The 22,557-nt window shown below is 36.8% G+C and overlaps 1 protein-coding gene across 1 annotated transcript in view; it reads right to left on the reverse strand.

Annotated features, from left to right (window-relative positions):
• ctnnbl1 (catenin, beta like 1) overlaps positions 1 to 22,113 on the reverse strand; it is a 31,937-nt gene extending 9,824 nt beyond the window's left edge. Inside the window, exons 1-13 of the mRNA XM_057040731.1 lie at positions 21,939 to 22,113; positions 21,224 to 21,448; positions 20,148 to 20,254; positions 19,797 to 19,938; positions 19,426 to 19,521; positions 18,334 to 18,427; positions 12,658 to 12,749; positions 12,374 to 12,446; positions 11,672 to 11,730; positions 11,155 to 11,303; positions 8,862 to 9,043; positions 2,779 to 2,876; positions 2,090 to 2,170 (exon numbers count right to left, since the gene is read on the reverse strand). Coding sequence (XP_056896711.1) covers positions 2,090 to 2,170; positions 2,779 to 2,876; positions 8,862 to 9,043; positions 11,155 to 11,303; positions 11,672 to 11,730; positions 12,374 to 12,446; positions 12,658 to 12,749; positions 18,334 to 18,427; positions 19,426 to 19,521; positions 19,797 to 19,938; positions 20,148 to 20,254; positions 21,224 to 21,448; positions 21,939 to 21,968 — 1,428 coding nt within the window. The 5' untranslated portion in view covers positions 21,969 to 22,113. The remainder of the gene's footprint in view (positions 1 to 2,089; positions 2,171 to 2,778; positions 2,877 to 8,861; positions 9,044 to 11,154; positions 11,304 to 11,671; positions 11,731 to 12,373; positions 12,447 to 12,657; positions 12,750 to 18,333; positions 18,428 to 19,425; positions 19,522 to 19,796; positions 19,939 to 20,147; positions 20,255 to 21,223; positions 21,449 to 21,938) is intronic.
• Between the last annotated feature and the right edge of the window lie 444 nt (positions 22,114 to 22,557).

The raw sequence follows: 22,557 nt of genomic DNA on the forward strand, positions 1-22,557 counted from the left end.
CAACTGCAATACTAAGAGCTGAAGATAATGTCTGTCTTTATTACTTCTTTATTAATTTTATTATATTATATTATTAATATATTACTTTTCTATTGTAATAGAAAGACTGTAGATTCTCTGCAAAGAATACCTTATTTTCGCGACCATAAGGCACATAGAAGTCTTAAATTTTCTCCAAATTGGACGGGGTGCCTTATAATGCGGTGCGCCTTATGTGTGCACCAAGTTCCAAAATCTGTAAATGCTTTTCGGCTTTCGCAAAAGCCATTTCGGATTCATTTCAGATACAGAAGCTGATGTACGTGAGTACATTGCTAAATACACGCTAGTATGCATGTTTTAAGATAGCGCACCGGTATGTTTTACAGTGCCCACGCCCTATAATCTGCTGCGCTTTATGTACCGTATTTTCCGGACTATAAATCGCACTTTTTTTCATAGTTTGTCAGGGGGTGCGACCTGTACTCCAGAGCGACTTAAATGAATACATTACAGAATTTCACATGTTCGTTATTTTCACACTGACAACCACAAGAGGGCGCTCTAGGCGTGTGTACCTGAGGAACGAGTTCCTTTAGCGACGCAGAAGAAAAAGAAGCGGTGCTTCGTCTATGGAGTTAGACTTGATTGTTTGGTAAACTTGCTCGGATGTTCTTTATGCTATAGTTATCTGAATAACTGTTAATATGTTACGTTAACAAAGCAGACACGTACTCAGTTCGTTGTGGGTCATGTAGCTGAATATGTTACGTTAGCATACCGTAACCCTATTGCTAATCCATGCTAATTGCCTTTCAAGATGAAATGTATGTTCTTGGTCTCGGATTTTATCAAATAAATTTTCCCCTAAAACGCGACTTATAGTCCAGTGCAACTTATATATCTATTTTTCTTCTTTATTATGCATTTTTTGGCTATTGCGACTTAAACTCCAGAGCGACATATAGTCCAGAAAATACAGTATGTGTTAAATACAGACTGCGCCTTTTAATACGGTGCGCTTTGTGGTTGCGAAAATACAGTAATTGATAACTGGTTTCTTCCGGTTCATTGGAAAAGGAAAGAAAGAAAGAAGAGGCTTAACAGAGATCCTAGCGCACACATGGACACAGTTTGTTATCAGGAGGTTATCACAAAATCAAGCCTTGGCCATTCTGGCGAGGAAGTGAGCAGGTGCCAGCAGGCATACAGTGAGACAGAGAAGAGAAATGGAGAAAATGTCAAACTGTCGGGCCTTTTCTTGGCAAGCTCACTGCGATGTCTGTCTGAGATAAAAACCTTCTGTCATCATTAGAGAGGAAATCAGACAATTATGTTTGCATCAATACATCCCAATCTCTTAGGCAAATACAAGGAATTTAATTGAAACGAGAATTCCCTTTATTACACTGCTACAAAGCTATTTGTTTTATGATATTTTCCATGTCTGACTTATAGTCCAAAGTGACTTACAGTGAAAGACAAACAAGCCACTGTGCAATTGTCCTCTAATTACAAGATTCTCAACTGCCCAGCCAGTTATTTTGCAATTTCCTCTCCTGAGCCTTCCTTATCCTTCCTATTACTATTATTATTATCATTGGTATTGATGATGATGGTGCACTTCATTGAAACAAATCACCTTTCAAAAAGGTGATATGGGGCCAAAGGAAACATTAAATGTGTTTGCTGCACTAACATCATTCATTAACATTACGTCATTAGTTAGTCTAACATGATGGTTGATTTAAGTTTTGAATGGAAGCTTGGAGAGCGTTCCTGTTTCTGTGTGTACAAATTAATGAGTAAAAACTTTTTTGTTGCCAATTATCCCCCCTGGTTCAAAAGCCAAAAGTATTGAGAAGTAAAAATAGCAAGATTCTTTCCGATAAGCTTATGAAGAGAAGGTAGATCAAAATAATTTTAATGATTGTTGGCTGCTGGATGCCTATTTCTCCAATTCCAAACTATAAAATGTCCATCTTTAATAGTTTTCAAGTCAAATAAATGACTTAAGTCCACTGTTGTTCAAAGCTAAAAGCTTTGAACACATCTAGCGGATCATCTGTAGTCTAAGAAGAAACCAAAGATTAGGTTTTGGGACGCTTACGTGTTTCTCTCCTTCGATTCTCTTGTCAGCCAGTTGAACACCTTCCAGGTACTTAAAATACAACTCCATCAGTCGATCAACCTGGAGACAAAAATATGAAAAAGGGTCTGTTTAAAGACAGCAAATGTAAGATTTGTAAGGCCTGACTGAGCATAATGAACACAAATCTAAATAATTTAATCTGCATTTTAACATATAACATGAGAAGGATAGTGACTCTTATATAGTGTAATGACTTCCGTGACTGTCACGAATGAAGAGTTTTGTAGTATGAGACATGTATTATTGACAAGGTGACGACAAGCCTTGTTGAAGTCAATATTGTATTGAGTAGAATAAAAAGTAAATTAAGTTTGTAATTGTGAAAGTTTTTTTTTAAATTATTGCTGCCACATGATATAGTAGTATTAATAATATTGCTATTAGGAATCTCTTACTTACTCCTAGATTTAACAGAATTTAACTTTCTGTATAATTAAACCTTTCTTAGAATTACGCCAAAAACTGATAGACACTCATGTATGTTTTTTTTTAATAAATCAATTTTAAGATCCAAGCAATTACAAACTTAAAAAAAAAATGAATACATGATGAACTTTAGTATAAAACCAGTTCCTGCAATTGAATGGTGATGTGCAAATGTGTAAGGATGACGAAGAAGTAAGCAAAGTAACCCTGCACAAACTAACCTTCTCGCAGTCGTTTTCTGTAAATTTATTGTGGAGCCTGGTTCTCTGTTGGGACTTGAGATTTCTCAGCATGGAGGCCATTATGGAGCAGACGTGTTCTGACAAAAGACAGTAGGGTGGATACATCAAAACACACAGCAAAATGGTCAAACACCTCTTCATTCACATATATAAACTTTCTTTCATTTTGTTAGCCCTTTACAAAATATCTTTAGGACAGATCATAATAATTGGCAGACAGCACCTGGCCAGCTGAGCAAATTTAGAAATCAATTTTAATTTTAGGGCATACGCTGGGATGGGAATAATAGACTTAACTGAGGCATACATAATTGCGGCATAATTACCGGGACATTTCTCACGGTGAAAGAACGTCATCTCTGACAGACCTCGTAGGGATTATGGTCTGCACAGAAAACATTGGTGCAACTAAGACGAATAAGGTGAGTGCTGGATGTTTTTCTGTTACTCATACCCTATATTTAGTCCAAGTCTGATAATGTTCGTGACAATCATGGTTCGGTATTTTTCAAATATTAAATAAAGAACAGACTGCGACCAGAACTTTATGCTGTAAAACCCCAGGTACACGAAAAGTGGGGGCAAATGTAATTGGACTTTATCAACAAGAGGTCAATATTCTCTCTTTTGCAGTTGCTAAGCAACAAGAGCACAGGAATCAAACCCTTTTCTGCTTTTTAAAAAGGGGTTGTGTTTGCTCTCAGCACCCTTTCTGCAATCCTCTAAACCACAGCGTGCTTGTTCACAGGACTTGAAGGCTGACAAATCCATAAAGCGTAAAATCTGTGGCGACTTTGATAAACAAAACAAACATTAACATGTCTATAACGTTTTCCATCAATTAAGACTAAAAGACAACTGTTAGTTCCTACTTCCCGATGAATTAAACCTGTTGAAAGAATTTTTTGGATGTCCTGTAAAACAGCTTCGTGTAATGAAGGAAATAACAGTTCTAGAGAAACTGCTCGTTGCTGTAAATATTGTGTACATTGAGTGAGTGAGTGAGTGAGTGAGTGAGTGAGTGAGTGAGTGAGTGAGTGAGTGAGTGAGTGAGTGAGTGAGCGCCATCTAATCTAGTATTCATTATTTATCCAATCATTATTGGGACCAAACATTGCTTTTCACCTTTTCACCTGAAATTTGAACGTTAATGTTTAGTGTCACTTTTATGAAAAAAGACAGCAATATTTATAGAGTATTGTAAGAGACAAAGAAACATAGGCTTAAATTGGTGCTCTACTTTTCGTTTGTTGGTTTAATGATATGGAGGATACCGTAATTTCCGGACTATAGAGCGCACCTGATTATAAGCCGCATCCAGTAAATTTTAAAGGACTAGCAACTGCTTTTTGTCCAAAAAGGATGTTACATAATCAAATGGTTGCAACTGATAATTGATGTCATCACCTTTCTGATATGCCAGAGACTACAGCTGTCTGTGGAATGGGCTCTACATGCAGTTTAAAACAGCCACTGCTCTGTTGAGATTTTTGCTAAATATGAAATAGCTTTGTGGGAACAATGTATGTAATACATGTACATGTTACTTATTTTCCCTCTACCAGTCATTTAGGCGAAGTCTCATATTTGACCCAGGTGGATCAAAGGTACTAAGTTAATGTGCAAAAAGATTCATTTTTTGAGTGACCCGTTTTCAGATCGGTGCTACTTCACTAGAAGACAGATTTAGGCTTGGTCCACAGGGATAGTCTGGCTGTGCCCCGGGGAGCATAATCAGACTGCATGCACCACAAGTTAGTTTATCAAGGTTTGCTGAGACACCTCTGACTGCGTGGAGAGATGGATGATTCTGTAGTTTAAGTGGCCCTGAAAAAAGCATCAATCCAAAACTATGGGTGGGTGGATGTTAAATAACACGAGGACCTCCATAATCAAAACAACTCCTGAACTAAAAAATAAAGCAATCAATATCATGCGATATGGCAGCTGACTGACCGCTATCAAGGGCCAGCAGCTGGGTTGGGAATGCAATTACGTGAAAAAATTAGGAGGATCTAACACGTATCACGTTCTTTTTATCTCAAGACTGGTGACACTGGTCCACCCAGAGGCTGAAAAAGAGCTGTCCAGTGCACTGATGACTACACAGACCTGGACATTGGAGAAAACAAACATTTGCTCTATTAAAGTGCACGACTCCACACGGGACATCCACTTCCTCTGGAGAGGACTCAGCTCTTCACCTGCACCTTAAGGACAAAGGTCACTCATTAAAAGACAGCACCTTAAAAGGTTTAGTCAAAGAAAACTGGTGTTTGAAAGAGGGGTAAAAGAAGCCATCTTTGTCACGCTATAGAGCAACCATCCTTAAATAGATGGAAGGTTACAACTAGAATCCTCCTAATCACAACCCTGTAGTGCGTGCTCTCCCCAAACAGGTAAACAGCCATTCAAACCTGGGTGCAAACACTCCACTTTCACATTGGGCGTGCAACCTTAAAGACTCACCTGATAGAAACCTTGTGATTGTAATGCCTATGAGTCTTAAACTGGCGACCTTTAGCGACAGCTTGTCATATAAAAAACTTGCCAATGAAAACCAGTCAGCCCTCTGCTCTAACAGAATTGCGGGGCTTCTGTTGGTTGAATAAGCAAAACGTCTTCCAGTTTCCAGCTTCACAGATGGAAGTTGTATTTCCTGTTTTCCCTCCGATTTTAATTAGAACTCACTGCTCCACAGTTTTAAAAACTTTTCATGTAACCCTAAAAATCCTCAAGTAAATTCTAAATACAGAATAAGTTTGCAGAGCTGGGAAAACAATCGCCCACACCAGAAGAGAGACCAAATGTGGAAATGTTAATTAGACACATCTTTATGGAGGGGTCTAACAGTAACTCTCTCCCTCTGAAATGCACTATTAATAGGATTACACAGCATGACTCAGATTACAATCAAACTTGTTTCACGTAAGATGTTGCTGATCTCTATCAGCACCAAAGGCACTCTGTGCTAAGAGAAGGATGATCGAATGAGAGCTGTGCTTTTCACTGAAATATATCGTCTGCATTTCATCATTAAACCCGATAGATGAGGATTCCCTTGTTACAGGCACATATCTAATCGTATATACTTGGCTGCACAGCCAGACTTTCTAAATCCATTTATTCATATCAGAAGACAGATACTAATGATAAATTAATAGGTTGATAAAATTCTATAATTTATCTTTATAATGAAACTGCCTCTAGAAAGCCTTCCAATATGATTAAGCTAGGCTTTTTCCATCTTCCCCTTCTCTGTATACTTTGAACAGAACTTCAGAGCCAGACACAGTGGGGCTGGCTGCTGCTCTCATGCTTTAATCACTATCTATTTGAATACATTCATTTGAAAACACAGGTCATGTTAAGGCCATTCTCCATGCTTGAAGGTATTTGTGTGGCCCTCAAATGTGTACCAACAACAAAGGCCTCATTGCTGCTATGCATGTTCTCTCCAATAAATAAAACTTACTTTCACATACACACAAACAAATGCACTTATATAGACTTGGATCAAACAACTCTGCCTCACCGTGCAAATTAGTTGTTTACTTCTGTTGCCTCTCAGGCTCACTCGCATCATTAACTTCCTAAATATAACAACCAGCTGCCACCAATTTCAATCATATGATTTCATTTTCACTGGTAATGACAGAGTATACAAACCAATAAACCGAGACCCTAAAAACAACTTAGCAAACGGCAGGACATGACCAGAACATTCCTGAGTAGTAAAACTCAAACTGATTTGTTATTCAGATTTCCCTTGATTTTAATTCTTTTCCCTATCCCCCATCTTTCCCCTCTCTAATTAGTCCATTCTGAATACCCCAGCAATTGCAGATTGGAACTCCGTGATTCCCAGAATGGATTTCTCAGGGATACATCTTGCTGAGTTTTACAAAGGACAGCCTTGCAGTCACAGTATGAGGGAGAGCATTAAAAACAGAATGACACAGGTTTCTACTTCCTAATTACTTTTGTTTGACATGGATGATTGTTAATTAATCTACAGTGTCATTGTGTTATTCTGGAGAACCACTTGATTCACACCATTTTCAATTAGCAGTTCTAAAGGAGAGCATACTCAATATGCCTCTTGATGACAGACATATCATTTTGCCTGTAGCTGTTGGGAAAACCAGTGAAGAAGGGTTGGAGAATTTATAGCGGCTGAAATTAATGGGAAAAAAAACCAATGCAAGCAAAATCTGTCCAAAATTAAAAGCCTAACGTTTTGCATTTTTGCTGGTTCAAACAGACTTAAACAAGTTTAGAATGCAGATGAAGCTGACAAAATATACATTCAATTACATTTTTACTATAAGGTATTAATATAATGTGTATGTTGGGTTTAAAACCAAATTGCCTGAATGTTTATGAAAATAATAAGCGTGCAGTAAACATCCAGGGTGTAACATCAAGGACCAAAGAACGATATGGTAGTCTGCCCCCCTTCCTGGTTCCCCCTTGTGAACCGATAGGGGATGCTGAGGACCAAAACTTTTTTCTCCATGGCCATATCCATAAGTAAATCCAGTTCAGAGATTTGTTGTAAGCCCATTAGGAGTTATAGTGAGGAAAAGGGGATTTGAAGGGGATTTGATTCACTCCAGATTTTGCAAGTTTTCCTAAAGAATGGAGAGGTCTGTAATTTTAATTTTAAATGCCCAGTTCAACTGTGGAAGATAGAATAATAGAATAGAACTTGTTAGTATAAATTTCACTGGCTGTGGAAGAAGGATGAGTACAATCCCAAGAATTCCATCCCAACTGCGAAGCATGGGGTGGAAACATCTCGCTTGGGTTTTTTTTTTTCTGCAACAGTCCGAGCAACCGCACCGTGTTGACTAGAGGATGGAAAGGGCCATGCATTGCGAGATTTTGGGCCACAACCTCCTCCTCTCAGTAAGAGCACTGAAGATGGGTCATGGCTGGTTCTTCCATATCATTATGGAAGAATGGGCCAAAATCGCTGTTACGGTGCACGCAAACCTGCTCAAGAGCTACTGTTCTATTGTCCCAAATACTTACTTCCTACAATAAAATGCAAATTAATGATTTAAGAATCATACAATTTGAGTTTCTGGATGTTTTTTTTTATTCCGTCTCTCACACTTGAATGAAAACGGAAATCAGACACCTCTCCATTTTTTGTGAGGAAAACTTGCAATATCTGTAGTGTAACAAATTATTATTTTTCCCACTGTAAGCACTAAAATTATGAACAGACTATAGCTCACAATATTAAGTGTGTGTTCCAGTCGGGTTTTTTCCCCCCATTCTAGGAAACTGTAAAAACATGGATGAGCAATACTATATATTGTAACACTATATACAAGTAAAAATATTCTGTAAAACTATTGAATATTTTACAGTACCCAAGAACATTATTCATTAAGTAACTGCAGCAGCAAAGAATGAAGGCTTAGCAAATAGCTGCAGAGTTAAAAGGGCAGGAACATGATGTGGATTTCAAGACACAATACCACTCTAAACATCACAGGAATATATCGCTTCCAGGGTATACATCCACATCTGTCTTTCAAGCGTGTGACAGAGACAGGGCCTCTGACACACAGGGGGGTTAAGTGTTAGGATGGGTTATCTAGCACACTCCTCCCCTTCTGCTTGATGATGTCAAAGGTTAATTCATCTGTTCCCTAGTTGAGTTAGGACACAAAGGCAGGCAATTTGTTCCTCTCCGAAGGGCTTAAAAGCTGCAGCAGATGAAACTAACTTAATTAATATAGACAGTGAGAGTGGGAGGGGTTCCACATTCAGGGTGTACAGTTGGTAATGAAGTGAAGAGCAGAGAACTGCACAAGCTATCTTGGGTTCTTGTCTGAGTCGCCTCCAGCTTTTACCAAAGAGAGAAGAAAGGTTCAAGAGAGCAGACGGGAAAATCAATGACAACTGGATGGATAGCGTAAACTGACAGCAGCAAACGATTATGTCCACCTGTAGGAAACAGGTAACAGCAAATCCCAACAAACCAGACCCAAATACATCCAAGACTTTTCCCCAGTCCCCCTGAAAATGTCTTCTTAGGTACTGACCTTCATGTTCCTTCTCTGAAGTCCCGGTCTTTTTCATCTTTTTGGGAGTTTTCATAAAGAGTGGAAAGATAGTTCGTAAACCCAGGATGTCCACAAACTTATGACAGTTGTCTGCCCCCTCTGACCCGATCATTGCATGGTCCAGGACCTTCAGAGCACTGGTGCGGGATATTTTTTTTTCTCTGTGACAACAATTTTAAAAGGTCAAAAATTGTAATCATTATTATTTCTTATTATCATTGGTATTGTTAATGTTATTCATCATTAGTTATTATTCTTAAATGACATTAGGCATTTACGTGTATTTTATTTTTTATTTAAGATTTGTCCATTTTTTTCATATGTATCTTATGGGTGGTGTCTGGAAGTTTGATTCTATTATATATTATGTTCAGCATTCTACATAAAAATGTGAGTGTTTTTTTTCATACTTGCAGCCTGGCATATGTTTAAACATTGGTTCATATGCATTTTTTGTTTTGCTAGGCCAAATACTCATGCCAGTTGTGTATATAATGCACAACTAAAGTATATTTCAAGCTAATAAAAATTATATTGGTTTCTTTTTCCAGTCTGATTGCATTTTGTTTTTGTAAATCAAGGTCAATCCCAATTATTCAACATCAAGCACTCATTCATTTTATATTTTAAAGCTTTCAGTGCCATTTTGGAGCATCCCACCCAACCAGGATGAAAAGACTGAAATACAGCCACATCTCACGCTGGTTGGCAGTCATCCAGAGACAGACAGAGCCATACAGACACACTGCTAGAGTGTTGATGAAGAGAGGGCAGGGAATGTGTGGTAAAAAAAATGTTTATGGTAAAAATCCAGTATTTTTTCCCTCTTCCATATATTGCAAGAGTGATGTTACAAAAACTAAATGCAAATGTAAGGCTTTGGGTGTTAAAGGAAGAAGTTTTACCCACCAATATATCAAAGGTTTATATCTTTAGCCTAAATGTCATCAAAAGTGCCATACAAAAACTAAAAATCACATTTTGCTCATACTTTCCACAGCATCATCAACATAGTGCAGGTTAAACATTTGGGTTCCATCTCAAAGCCTCTCAGGATACACAAGTGTCTACCACAACGTTACTTCTCTCATTCCTACCAATAACAGTTGACAAGTGCTTTTCTTAGAGGAGGGGCACATATTCCTGACAGTTGAGTCTGCTTGTCCAGAGCATCGAACATTATAGATTGCAGGGAAAGCTGGGAATTGTACTTCCATTGTACTTTCTGAAGGAAACTGGGCAATTTAGATAGCTGACAGCTGACTTAAATCAACAATGGTGTTGTGAACTAAGCTGTAATTAAACCCAAAACAATGATGTGCCATGTGAGCTGAAGAAGAATGAATTTGAAGCAACATGGTAATCCCAATGGATTTAGGTTTTGCCTCCAAAAAGATCAAAAGAGACACATGTAAAGGGAATCTTTTACATCAGAAATTATTCTGAAAGTATTTTTCATTAGATTGCTGGATAGTATCTAACCTCATAAATTTACAAATTGTAAGATTAAAATGCATCTCTGGTGTCTAATCAAGATCTGATTGCTCACTGATTGTGCTTAAATTAAAGCTACATCGGTCTCCTGTATTATTGGGCTAAAGAGCTGTCCAAGAGCAACCCAATCAATTGATTTGACAAAATGCATTTCAGTACAGTCTAAAGTGCGGAAGAAAAGAATATTTAATACTTTTCCGCTTTAATGATATAACTCTTTCTATATGGAGACGCGCAGAAACACCCATTTGGGCCATTTTTGTTAGCATTTAAGAATTCTAGTTCATTTTTATTGTATGTCCTGTGACATAGCTCGTCTTAGCCACTCGCTGATGTTTCTTAGGGATTCATTGTTTATTTAAATAGCTTAAAGAGCTGTGCTACTAGTAGTATTGTGATTATAAAATCAGCTGTGGAGCTACAAATGAGGATTCATCACACCATGAAAGGATTCAGAAAAAATATTTTCCAAAATAATGTAAGAAGAACCCTGAACAACAAAATTGATATCAACCTTGAGGTAAAATCAGTTAGTAAAATGCAGTTGTGAAGCAAGCCTGTGCACCTTTGCCTTCACTCCTTGTATCATTAGAAGAACACAAGAGAAAGAACCATGAAAGTGAGTTAAGGGAAACTGGGAGAAGCTGCATTATAAAAGGTTTTAAAGCACACTAGCAGTTCTTTTGTGTTGATTTAGCATTACTTGAAATACACATCAAATTTGAATGTGCGTCCATCCAATGAAATCTTGACAACTTGTGGCATGTTCCAGTCTCACCTGAGCATAAGATTCATGAGCTGAAGCCCTTCCCCTCGGAGGAATCGCTCCCGATTGGCTGACAGCATCAGGCAGGAGCACAGAGCATCGAAAAGGTTCTCCATCATTTCCTGTTCCTCGGCTGTGGACGGGTTGTGACGTTTAAATACCTGAGAAGGGAGGCAGAGGGAAAGTGTGCTTAGAACGGGGAGGAAACTAGGTCAGCTGTATTCATGCTGGATAAAAGGGAAATTCATTAACAGACAGCAAATGCTTTAATAAGATGTTTGCTGGAATAGGTGATGAAAAAGATAAAAATGTTTGAAAAGAGTTAACAGTTTCAAAACAAAAAAGAGTAGGAAGATACAAATAGCCAATAAAATGCTTCAATAGTCATTGAAATGTGATAGAAATTTTAATCTGAGGCTACAGACCAAACATTATCACAACGAGTTTGAAATGATGGCATTTACTACAACTGATTTAAAATATGAAGCAGGATGATGTGAACGTTAAAATATAAAAACAGAAATCTTACTGATAATTGTTGTAGTAACACATCAATACCATCCATCTCACCCAACAATTCTCTGGTATCTGCAGGAAGAACAAGACCGTAAAATATGAGTACAGTAACCGCATATGAAGCAGATTAAATTGAGTTTGAACTAGTAAGGATAAGTGACTGACAATGATTTATAAAACAAAAGCTATAACAGTTCTTTAAAATAAATAAAGCCATTTGGTTTTTTTTATTTTTAACGGCTTAAAAGTTACCACGGTTGCACATTATGGTGCTTGGTGAATTTAGTATGAGGAAAGAAGAAAACAAAAAAATATTGAGGAAAAAAACAACAAAATTGTACAGCGGTAAGGGGAAAATAATTCCAAGACCTAGGATAACATTTTTTAATGTACCCTTGATAACAAGAATATATAAATGATAGATATCTGAATTTATTTCCAAGTCTTGTACTTAAATTAAAACTGTAAAAACTATCTAAGTGTTAAATGTTGGGAAAGCGCTTAAAGTCAAGTGTCTATGCCTCAACTGCAGCCCCATTATCTTATTTACCAAATATTGTAGTGGACCAAAATGATTAAAACTACTACTACAACTAACTACAAATGTGCAGTATAATTGCGCTATCTTCTTCTATCACTATCTCTGTGCAAAATTTTACAGACTTAACAGTATTTACAGACTTTAAACTACAAAACACATTAGTGACAAACTTACTGTCATTGTTTTGAAGTAAGATAGCAAGGATTTCACTGCAATACAACTTGTTGGCATCAAATGGCATCTTTGCCTTAGGGAAGATACAACAGAGCAAAGTAACAAGAATTTAAAAAGTGAATGCAATATCATTTGTTTTCACAAAAACACAAAGAAAATCAGTAGATAACAGCATATTAAAATCCTCAATGTGAAAGTTTTGAATTTTATTTAAAAAAATATGCTAATTTGAGGTTTCTCAAGATTTTTAGTTACCTTGAGTTACCATCACATCCTGTAATTACCTTGATTCTCTTGAGCAGCCACTGCATGAGCCCCTGCTGAGCTGCCTCGGTGCACAGACCAGGTCTGAACTCTGCCATATTTTCTATAATTGCTGAGAAATGGAAAAAAAACAATGAAGCTGAAGACACACTAGACACAAAATACACATTTGGGGACATTTGTGTTGAAATGTTCAAAGTGATTTACTGATCTGGGGTCAGGCCCTGGGATTCCGGAAAGCGCCTTGAAACAATTTTGATTGTAAAAGACACTATATAAATAAAGATTGATTGATTGATTGATCAAGGATTTCTATGCATTTTGTTTTACATAATCAGACAAATTTTAGATGAGCAACAATGAGACCAATACGGCCACTTTTCAAGCTAAACTACATCCATCGTTAAAGATGCCACATGATATCTCCATCACAGCAGATTGTCTCAGAAGGGGACAACAATAATTGTATGGTGCTGCTGAAAGGAAAGCCTATGGGACAAAAGAAGGGAAAATAGAGAGGAGGAGGTGGAGGAAAGGCAAGGAGGCACAGGAGTTGCAATTTTTGGCAATTTTAAAATAAAAGGTAATGAAGATAAATTCATGACAGCATATATAACATACAGTTTAATAGAGAACAACAAATACAAACGCAACATCCAGACAAAAAAAGACCACAGATGGAAACTAAAAATGAAATACAAAATGTGATGGAGAGGATGGGTGCCGAGGGAGAGAGAGAGAGAGGAAGGGCTTTTATCAGTGATTCAAACAGAGCAGACAGAGAGCATCCTGGAGGACAGCATGCTCAGAGCAGAGAGCAGCCAAAGCAGACAAAAGGCTTATTCAAGCTTGGAGAGTTCCCTTGATAACAGACATTCACACACAAGCACACACATAGACAAACTCAGATGGCTGATGCATAAATGCTGCTCTCACTATATGACCGACACTTACAGACACAGAGCCAAATACACACATAAACCACTCTCCAGACACTTAGCCTTAACCTGGCAACAAGAAGGAAATCATCTCAAATAACACACTGAACACAAACACACAAACAAAAATAAATTGGATTCATGTGGGGTTTGTAGAGAGTGCATGACTTTGACAGTCTGCCTAATCTTTGACCATGTTTCTTACTTTATAAAGCTATTAAAACGTATTGAGTCACTTATTAAAAACATTCACATAATTAATTGCTCATTTTCATGCTTTGGGGTGGCGGCAGCTCAGTCTCTAGTGGACTGGCCTGAATAACAGAGGGTTGTTGGTTGAAGAACCAGCGTGAACAAAACATGGAAGATGTTCTGGTAGCAGGGGGAAGAGCAAGGACGTCTAGGTACCCGCTTGAGCAAGGTAGCGAATGGTCCTGCAGTGACCTAAGGACTTGTCCAGAGGTGTACCCTTCCTTCGCCCATATGCAGCACCACCTCATGACCCAAAAAGGGATACAGCAGTCAAAAAGAGAAAATTTGATGTTTTATTACATTTAAAAAACTACTTATCTTAGTCAATGACAATTAAGAGACTATGAAAAAGTAGGAAAAATATACTAACATATATTGCTTAATAAAACTGAAAATCCCCATTTTATATCATCTTTTATAAATAAATTAAAAACAATACAATAAACTAAGATTGCTTTCATAAATGGAGGTTTTAATAGTATATTTTCATCAATTAAAAGAGTTTGTTAATTTTCTGTGACCACCCTTTTCCTTCAAAACAGCATTTATTCTTAGATCTTCTGTGTATGTAGGTCTCCATAAATCTTTGTCTGTTTGTATAATCCCAAAAGAATTCAATGACGTAGAGCCCCCTAGCTGCGGGGGACACGCCATCATTTCTAGGACTTCCTGCTCATCTTTACATTGAAGGAAGTTCCTAATGAAACCGACTAGGAATGTTGGGAGTCACCGTCACCAAAAATGCATCCTTGGCAACATAGCACGATAAGAATTATATGCTTGTATTTCTCAGCATTGTGCCAAATCTCCGACTCTATTCGCAGAAAAGCATCCTCAAACCCTGCAGGTTTGATTATGGCTCAATGTTGCCTGGAGATACTCAAAATTGTACCACTATCCAGACTGTTGGAAAACAAATAGCCATCTGCTACAGCCAAATATACCAAATTTTGACTCATTGTTTTAGAGCAGCAATTGCCATTTTTTGCACCACCCTTTCAGAGGCCACTTCTCTGGACAGTAAACAGGTGTACCTGGGTCCCACTGGTTTCTCCCAGTTCTGATCTGGCGATGCAGCTACACGTCTTTCATTTAAAGGGAAATAAGCTTGATGCATTTCTCATTAGCTGCACCCAGTTGACTACAACATCTCAGCATTGTTTAATGCTGCCTTTTGTGCTTCTTCAATGTGCTCTTCAGCATACCTTTCTTCACCTTTAAAGCCCAGTCTGCTTTGAAATCATTGTTTGGGGGGCACTTACTGATGCTGTAGCCTGCATCTTGTTGTGCTCAGTCTGGTCAGATAGCCATGCACAAATGAACGCTGACATGCTCTTCCACAACCTCACCTTGGTCACAGAATTTGGCTGCTCCTCCTTTTTCTATCTAGATGTGAAGTCAATCATTAGGAGTCGTTTGGTATAAATAGTTGCTCATGTGCTCGACTATGATCCACAAAATCCCTGATTTTCTGCAAGTGTATGTATAAGAAGTGATGCTGGTTTAAACCGTAGGAACACAAAATATTAAATTGATTTTTTTTTCTTTCATTGGCTCACCTGTACATTGATAAAAATGAAAAATGGCCATTGTTTTCAAAACATTAGTTTACAGCATATTTTCACATGTGCCTAAAACATTTGCACAGTACTGTTTATTCCCATATGCAAGTTGAACTTAGTCATTACTGCTGTTGGAACAATTATTCTTGATGTCCCTTTTATTGCCATAAAATAGTCATTTTCCTTAAAAATTAATTTCTTTAACTATTTGCATATTGTTCATTTTCATAATCACATAAACTCTTCTATTAGAAATAAACTTTTTGTTGGTCAAAGTTTCACTCTTAACATCATCAACTATTCCCCCACATCTATGGGTTATTTTGATTTTACAATACTTGCTTCTTTGTCCCAAATGTACATGCAAGACCCGCTGTTTGCAGCAGATGCCGAAATGAGATATTATCCATCTCCTCTTTATAGATGCATCAGTAGATGAAACACCAGCACAGACCCACGCACACACACCCACACTCACAACTCATGACAAACCCAAGATCTCAAACCTCCCAGTCTAAGGTTCATTAACCTTCCAGTCATTATATTGTTGCCTTTCTCTCCAGACACGCATAAAACATCATATTGGCTATGTAGATCATATTTTTAATAAAAATATGTTCAGTAGAACCAAAAACTAGTCTCTGCAAAGCCTGCAGAATGCAGTGAAATCTGTTCCAGCTAGTCTTCCCTTATGTTTTAAATATAAATGAGTGAGTATGCGTGATAAAAATCCTAACAAGGTGAATTTTTTATGTTGTTATTCACAGTGTGTTTCTGTGCCACAGTAAGGATATTCTTCAGCAACTCTGCTTAGGCTTTTTATCATCATATTTATAGAAGTGAGAAAAGTGTTGTTTTCCATTGTCTTTTAGTTTTTCTTAACCACAGTTGGATAAATGATGTAATAACTGTGTCCATGTTGTTATTCTTCCACCAGAGTCGAATAACCAATGTGATAAAAGCAAATATATTAAAAGGGGTTAACATCCAAAACACGAAGATAGGGTGTTATTCCTTTGTTCCCCCAAGTATTCGAGTTGTCATATTTAGTTCGCTGGAAAAAAGGTGGCATCGATTGCTTGAGATTACATCAGCTGCTTGTAATATGCAGCAGCATTTCAGTATAGTTAGGACTACTTCTTCATCTCACACTTTAATCTATAAAAGGTAATGTTGCTGTCTCTCACTTAGGTGTAATATTATCATATTACATGTAACTGAATTCTTATTACAGTATGAGTTTATCTTTAGTTCGTAATACTGGGCTATGTGGAAAATAATAAATGTCAAAAACTCTGGTTTGCATCTGCAGGTTATTGTCTTTCTGCTAACAGCTTCTTCTCAAATAAGCAAAGTGTCAGAAATCTATTCCATATAAAATGTATAGTTGTTCATTAGTAAACTTATAACGAGATCATGCTGTCCTTCCCAGTAATTTCCTGCAATGTTTCAGCAATAAACACATGATGGGAAACTATTTCCTGTGGAAAATAACAATTTGATATCAAAGCGGATATAGCTGAGAAAAGCCGTAGTGAGAAATTATTTTGAAAGCAATCTGCCAAAAATAACCTTTTATTATTTGCAGGCGGACATATTCTACGATATAGATGTTCACAAATCTCTCCAACAGACTGTAGGAATGAAATTTTCAGTTCATTTGCATGCACTTGACGCATTCATTCAAAATTCAGCAACTAGAACCAGAAAGCAAAATTTTCTGTTTTTTGGTACCATTTAGATCAAATATTAGTGAAATGATTTAGCATTGTAGTAAACTATACAGCGGTATAGATGTAATGTCACATTCTTTCATGTGACCGACCACAGAAGCACTGAGTTACCAACTTGTGGTGTCATCACCTATACCGGTAATTGCTTCCATTTCAAACTAATGACACTTGTTTATAATGGGACATAAACTAACGATTTATTTTTTTCTTTGACTGGACTCATTATTGCAGCAACAGACTATAAGAAATCCATTTAATTGGGATTTATCTGAATGCACATGCTATTATTGAACAGTCATGCTCACAATGATGAGACACTAGATTAAATTCCAATTCAGTGATGCACATTTGAAATGTGCATTAATACAAGTATTATATGGTTTGTAATATAACGGTTTTTTACATGTAAAATCATGCAGATTTCGATTTTTTTTTTTTAAAGTGTTAAATGTTAAAATATTAAACTGCTCCCTCAGAAGCACAAATATATCTTGAGCCAGTATAAAGATCTGCTTCATTAAAGATAACAATAGGATGGTCGCTACATCCTGACTAGCTGCCTGCTTGAGCATGATACTTCAAATGTTTAAGCACAAATTGTTTCTTATAGACTTGCAGACCAGATTATTAAACAACTTCTTTCATGCAGACTCTTGATTCCACGCCTTCCCTTTTAAAGAGGTCCACAATATTTTCTGTTGTGGCAAACATCAGTTGCAGGATGATGAAATGATCTGTAGCCATTGTAACACCAATTATCTAGCAGACTCCCTGTATCTATATTTGACAAGTCATAAAGATTGAATTCTACCTCAACAAAGGCAATAATTCAAAGAAACCACCTTCCTTCACAAGTTAGTAGCAGCATCTTTCTTCAGTCATGCTTGGTGTGATTTTATATTACTACTAAAATGCAAAAAAGTAAAGAGGTGTTTCATTTGCTGTGAATAATTGGTAAAGATTTTTTTACACAATGAATGCGTGGATATATAGCAGCATCGAAGCCTCACAACTCATTTAATGACAAACAAATAATGTTACACCCTTATCTAAACTATAAAAATACTCAATATTATATAATAAATAATATTAAGGTCATATTTTGAAGAATGTTTGCTCAAGACATACAAACAGCTCTAAATATATTTACTGTATATCAAGACACTGTGGTAGCATATAACAAGTTAAAGAGAACAAACTGTGGTCCTTACCCAGTGTATTATGGACACCATCGCCTTCCTCCTTAACGGTTTCATCCAGCCGCTCCATATTTTGCACCAGCAAGGCCACCACCTGACCCTCCAACTATAGTATGTAAGATGAATATCAAATTAGACTTTAGAGAGAAGCTCATACATGCGTCTCAAACAGGAAAGAGAAGAGAAATTGTGTTTTTTGTGGGGTAGAAACAGTTTGGATTTTTTTTTTTCTTATTTTGAATATCCTCTTGTATTTTCAGATAAAAGAAACATGTGCCCTCATAAACAAAACCTATACAAGCTGGTGTCTGACTGTAAACAGAGCAATACAGATGGGAAAAAGCACAGGGAAAAGTGACAAAGCGTTACGAACTAACAAAGATGACTGTGAACCATTTCTATTCACTTTATCAAGGACAGTTGGACTGGTAACAAGTACAAAGGAGCCAGACACAATAAACCGAGAAAAAAAAGCAATGAAGTTTAAGCAGATTGCATTTATGTCATGTATATACCCTCCCAGTTTATCACAAACATGTAAAATACACTGCAGCTATCTTATTTTATAAATCAGTCTATGCAAGTATGCATGTATGTATTAAATTAGCTGTAAATTGGAAGAATCTGAAGGCAAGTGTGAGAGATGTATACTTTGGTTTAGTAAATTTGAAAAACACTGCCATCAAATATAAAATGGCATCAAGCACATCCAAGAAAACACATTGATCAAAGAACTGACATGGTGATCGCCGTAACAAAATAAGGAAAAAACTGAAGCAGAGACAGAAAATTAATCAGAATATGCGGGATAAAATGTCATAACCATATTTATTTCCATTTGCCAAATTCTTATTCTTATTATCTCTTGAATATAAATGTATCCCATTAAATTGCAAAATACATGTACTTGACACACAGTAAAAGTAGCTCTCAGCAAAATCGCTGTAATATTGATTCACATAGGACAAAAATCTTCAGGATTGTTTTTTGGGTGATACATAGAGTTAATGTTATAAATAAGAGCTCATGAAAAGGTTGCAATACATACGCTGATACCATAAATGATGCATGACAAAATGCTTGACCACCACCTGATGTACTCACCAGAGCATCTATAAGAACCTCGGCACCCTCCTCACTCTCATGGAGTGTGTCAATATCTGTCAGCTCCTGCAGCAGGTCCACCACAGCTATGGCAACATGTTTTTCAAGTTAAGGGTGAATAAGCATCAAAGTATGTTGATCGGTTACACAACATTAGGGCAATAAATGGACATATGTAAAACCAATGTAGCAACCATCTGCTCAGCCTCTTAAAAAATGCATTTTGTAAAATTAGCAACACATTTGACCTTGTTTGACTTGTCTACCATTTCATCCAACTCATACTTACGGGTGCCATCATACTGTACAAAGTAAGAGAAATACAATTTTGGTTTTATAGCTGACAAAAACAGTATTTTAAATGAAAGGATATCAGTGTTTTCATGACTGAGAAGACCAAGCAATGACTGGACAGCATGAAGCTCCACCAGCAGATGGTAGAGTTCAGGAATTGTGGCAATTACATGCATTTCTTGAATAATGTCATTTAGATCCAACTCAGACTCCATGAACCTGGTAAAATGAGCAGGAAGGTTTAATTAGAGCTTCTCTGAATTGGTCTGTCATATCAACATGCACAAGAATTCAGTGACTACTCACTGCTGTACAAACTGTTTTTGTGACAGTGAGGCTAATACGAAATGTTCTTTGCATTCATTTGCATTATATTTTGCTTATTAAAGATTAACCACATAAAGAGAAAATACTGGAAACAGTCTTACTTTTCTGGACTGTCTGGAAACTTTATTCTCAGTTCCTGATTTTTGTACGACCTTTTCTCAAAGGTCAGAATCATTTTCTTCACCGAACTCTCATCCACTGGTTCTGCCTGTTTGATTAGCAGGTAAAGAAAACAAAAGGAAATCAGAAGCTTTTCATAAGTCTGATGTAAAATAATAAATAATAAATAAAACAATAATACAATGACACCGACAGCAAAACAGCTATAGATATGCTGCAATCAGATAGTATAAGGATGTCATTTGCAGCTTTATTTTGAGTTAAATCCTGACAAACTTTGAAGTTCATGACAGTATCGGTATATTATGCTTGTCCCATATTGGAAGCGTATAGCACTTGCTTGCTATAAATATTTTCTTTTCTGGTGATGCAGTTAATGTAGGTTTTTTTTTAAACAATGGACCTTAATCCATTTACACCGTTACCTTGTCCATTATGTAAATATGATTATAACCAAGAAGAAATTAGCATGGCTTCTGTTATGGTGCTTCCCCAAAGCTTTCAAAAAACATAGCTTTATTTTACATTATAACATATCTTTTAGGGGGGGGAAAAAACAAACAAAATATAAATTAAATTTTAGCATTGTTTTTCAATTTTCGCTCTTAGAAACGCACAAATATTTAACAAAAGTAGCAGGTTCAAATGCAAACCTAAAAAGTCCAGACAATGCCAGAACAACCTACATGTTTAAGATAGACAATCAATTTTTCATATACATCCTACAGTTTAATTGTAATTAGTAATAAAATTCTGTCAATACATCAAAATGTAGGCCTACATCACTGCTGAGATACTAACATCAATGAGCAACCGCTGCACACATGACAGACTGTTGCAAGACCCTTATTATTATCAGTGAACGCTAGCTATTTAATAACATCTATGGCAATACTAAATAGTAATAAGTTTAGAATGTGGTTCTTTTCATGTGTAAAAAAAAAAAAAGAATTCAACCATAAAAAATGTAAGATACCTCAAAACAATGCAAAATATAAATGAACGACTGTTTTGAACGGACAAAACTAGTTGAAATATTGAAAATATGTTCACCCACCTCTGGTTCCTCTTCATCCCGGTCCAATAGCTTTTCCAGGATAATCTTTTTTTCTTCATTCATCTCCTCATTTTCCCTCATTTCACCTCCAATTTCAATTGCCAATGATGCTGCCTCCCGGTATCTTGCACCGTGTCCTTTTTGATGCTTTCCTCCTCTCGATTCTTCGTCCCCTAAGGCTGCTCCTTTCTCCTCGGCCCTGGGACGCTTTGCTCCTCTGTCAGGCTTAAATATTAAAGCACATGGGTAAATGTGTTAGACATACATGTTTCTTTAATGTCCTAATGAAATCATCAACAAACATGTTTGGGTTTAGCTAAATCCTAAATTCACATGTCCAAAAACGTTGACCTCAGCGACTTTGCTTGGGTTGCAATTCCCTTACATAAGACTTTACAAAACTTTTAGTAGAGATTAGTTCTGTATGAAGATTCTTTAATCCAGTGGCAACCTGCTGAAATGCTAACTGCGACAGTCATTTATGGATAAAAATAATCTACATTCCAATAAGTCAGCTGGCATTTGACGAGGTCTACGAGGAAGATGACACATCTGGCAAACGAACGCAATAAGAAAATAGCTTTGAAAACAAAGTAAAACTTTACATATTTGCAACGTTGTCTTATAGCAGCAAGCTAGCTATATCCTTCGCCTGTATCCGAAAGAGAGTTGCGTTCGGGTTTCTTAACAACGGTAAGCAGGATAAAATGTTTACCTGATATTTAAGAAGCTCTCCAACATCCATCTCTTCAAATCTTTCAAAGCCTGAACGCAAAGGTACTTAAACTTTCGATAGTAATATGACACAACAACGGCTAACAGTTAACAACAAGCTTCCCGGCATACACACATGCTTGCCGTAAAGCGATTTCACTGTCGTAGCGAGATATTGTCGGAAACACTATTGTGAATGTCCATATCTTTTCATAAGACATACTGGATTTGGTATAGACATCATTTTTCAAAGAAAGAAATGTATAGTTTATATCAACGGGATAATGTATTATTTAATCTAATTAAAACAAATTAACAACCACCCAGGCTGGGTGAGCACGTACACACACACTTGATGAAAGAGGGGGACGTAGAAAATCGAGACAAATATAAATAATTAGAAATAATTTCAAGTAGCATAATGAAAATGCTACTGATTGAGAATTTTTCAGGTGTTTTGTTTATTTAGCATTGTGTTGTTTCATGTCTTTCCAGTTTAGCATTAAACATTTCCAAAATTGCTATTTGCATTGACCCCTTGATCTACAGCATATATTGTCAAATATTTTATTTCTGTAGCTTGCTTGCAATCCAAGTTTACACCCATTTAATATGACTGC

The sequence above is a fragment of the Takifugu flavidus genome, chromosome 8 (genome assembly GCF_003711565.1).
Source record: "Takifugu flavidus isolate HTHZ2018 chromosome 8, ASM371156v2, whole genome shotgun sequence".
Taxonomy (NCBI): domain Eukaryota; kingdom Metazoa; phylum Chordata; class Actinopteri; order Tetraodontiformes; family Tetraodontidae; genus Takifugu; species Takifugu flavidus.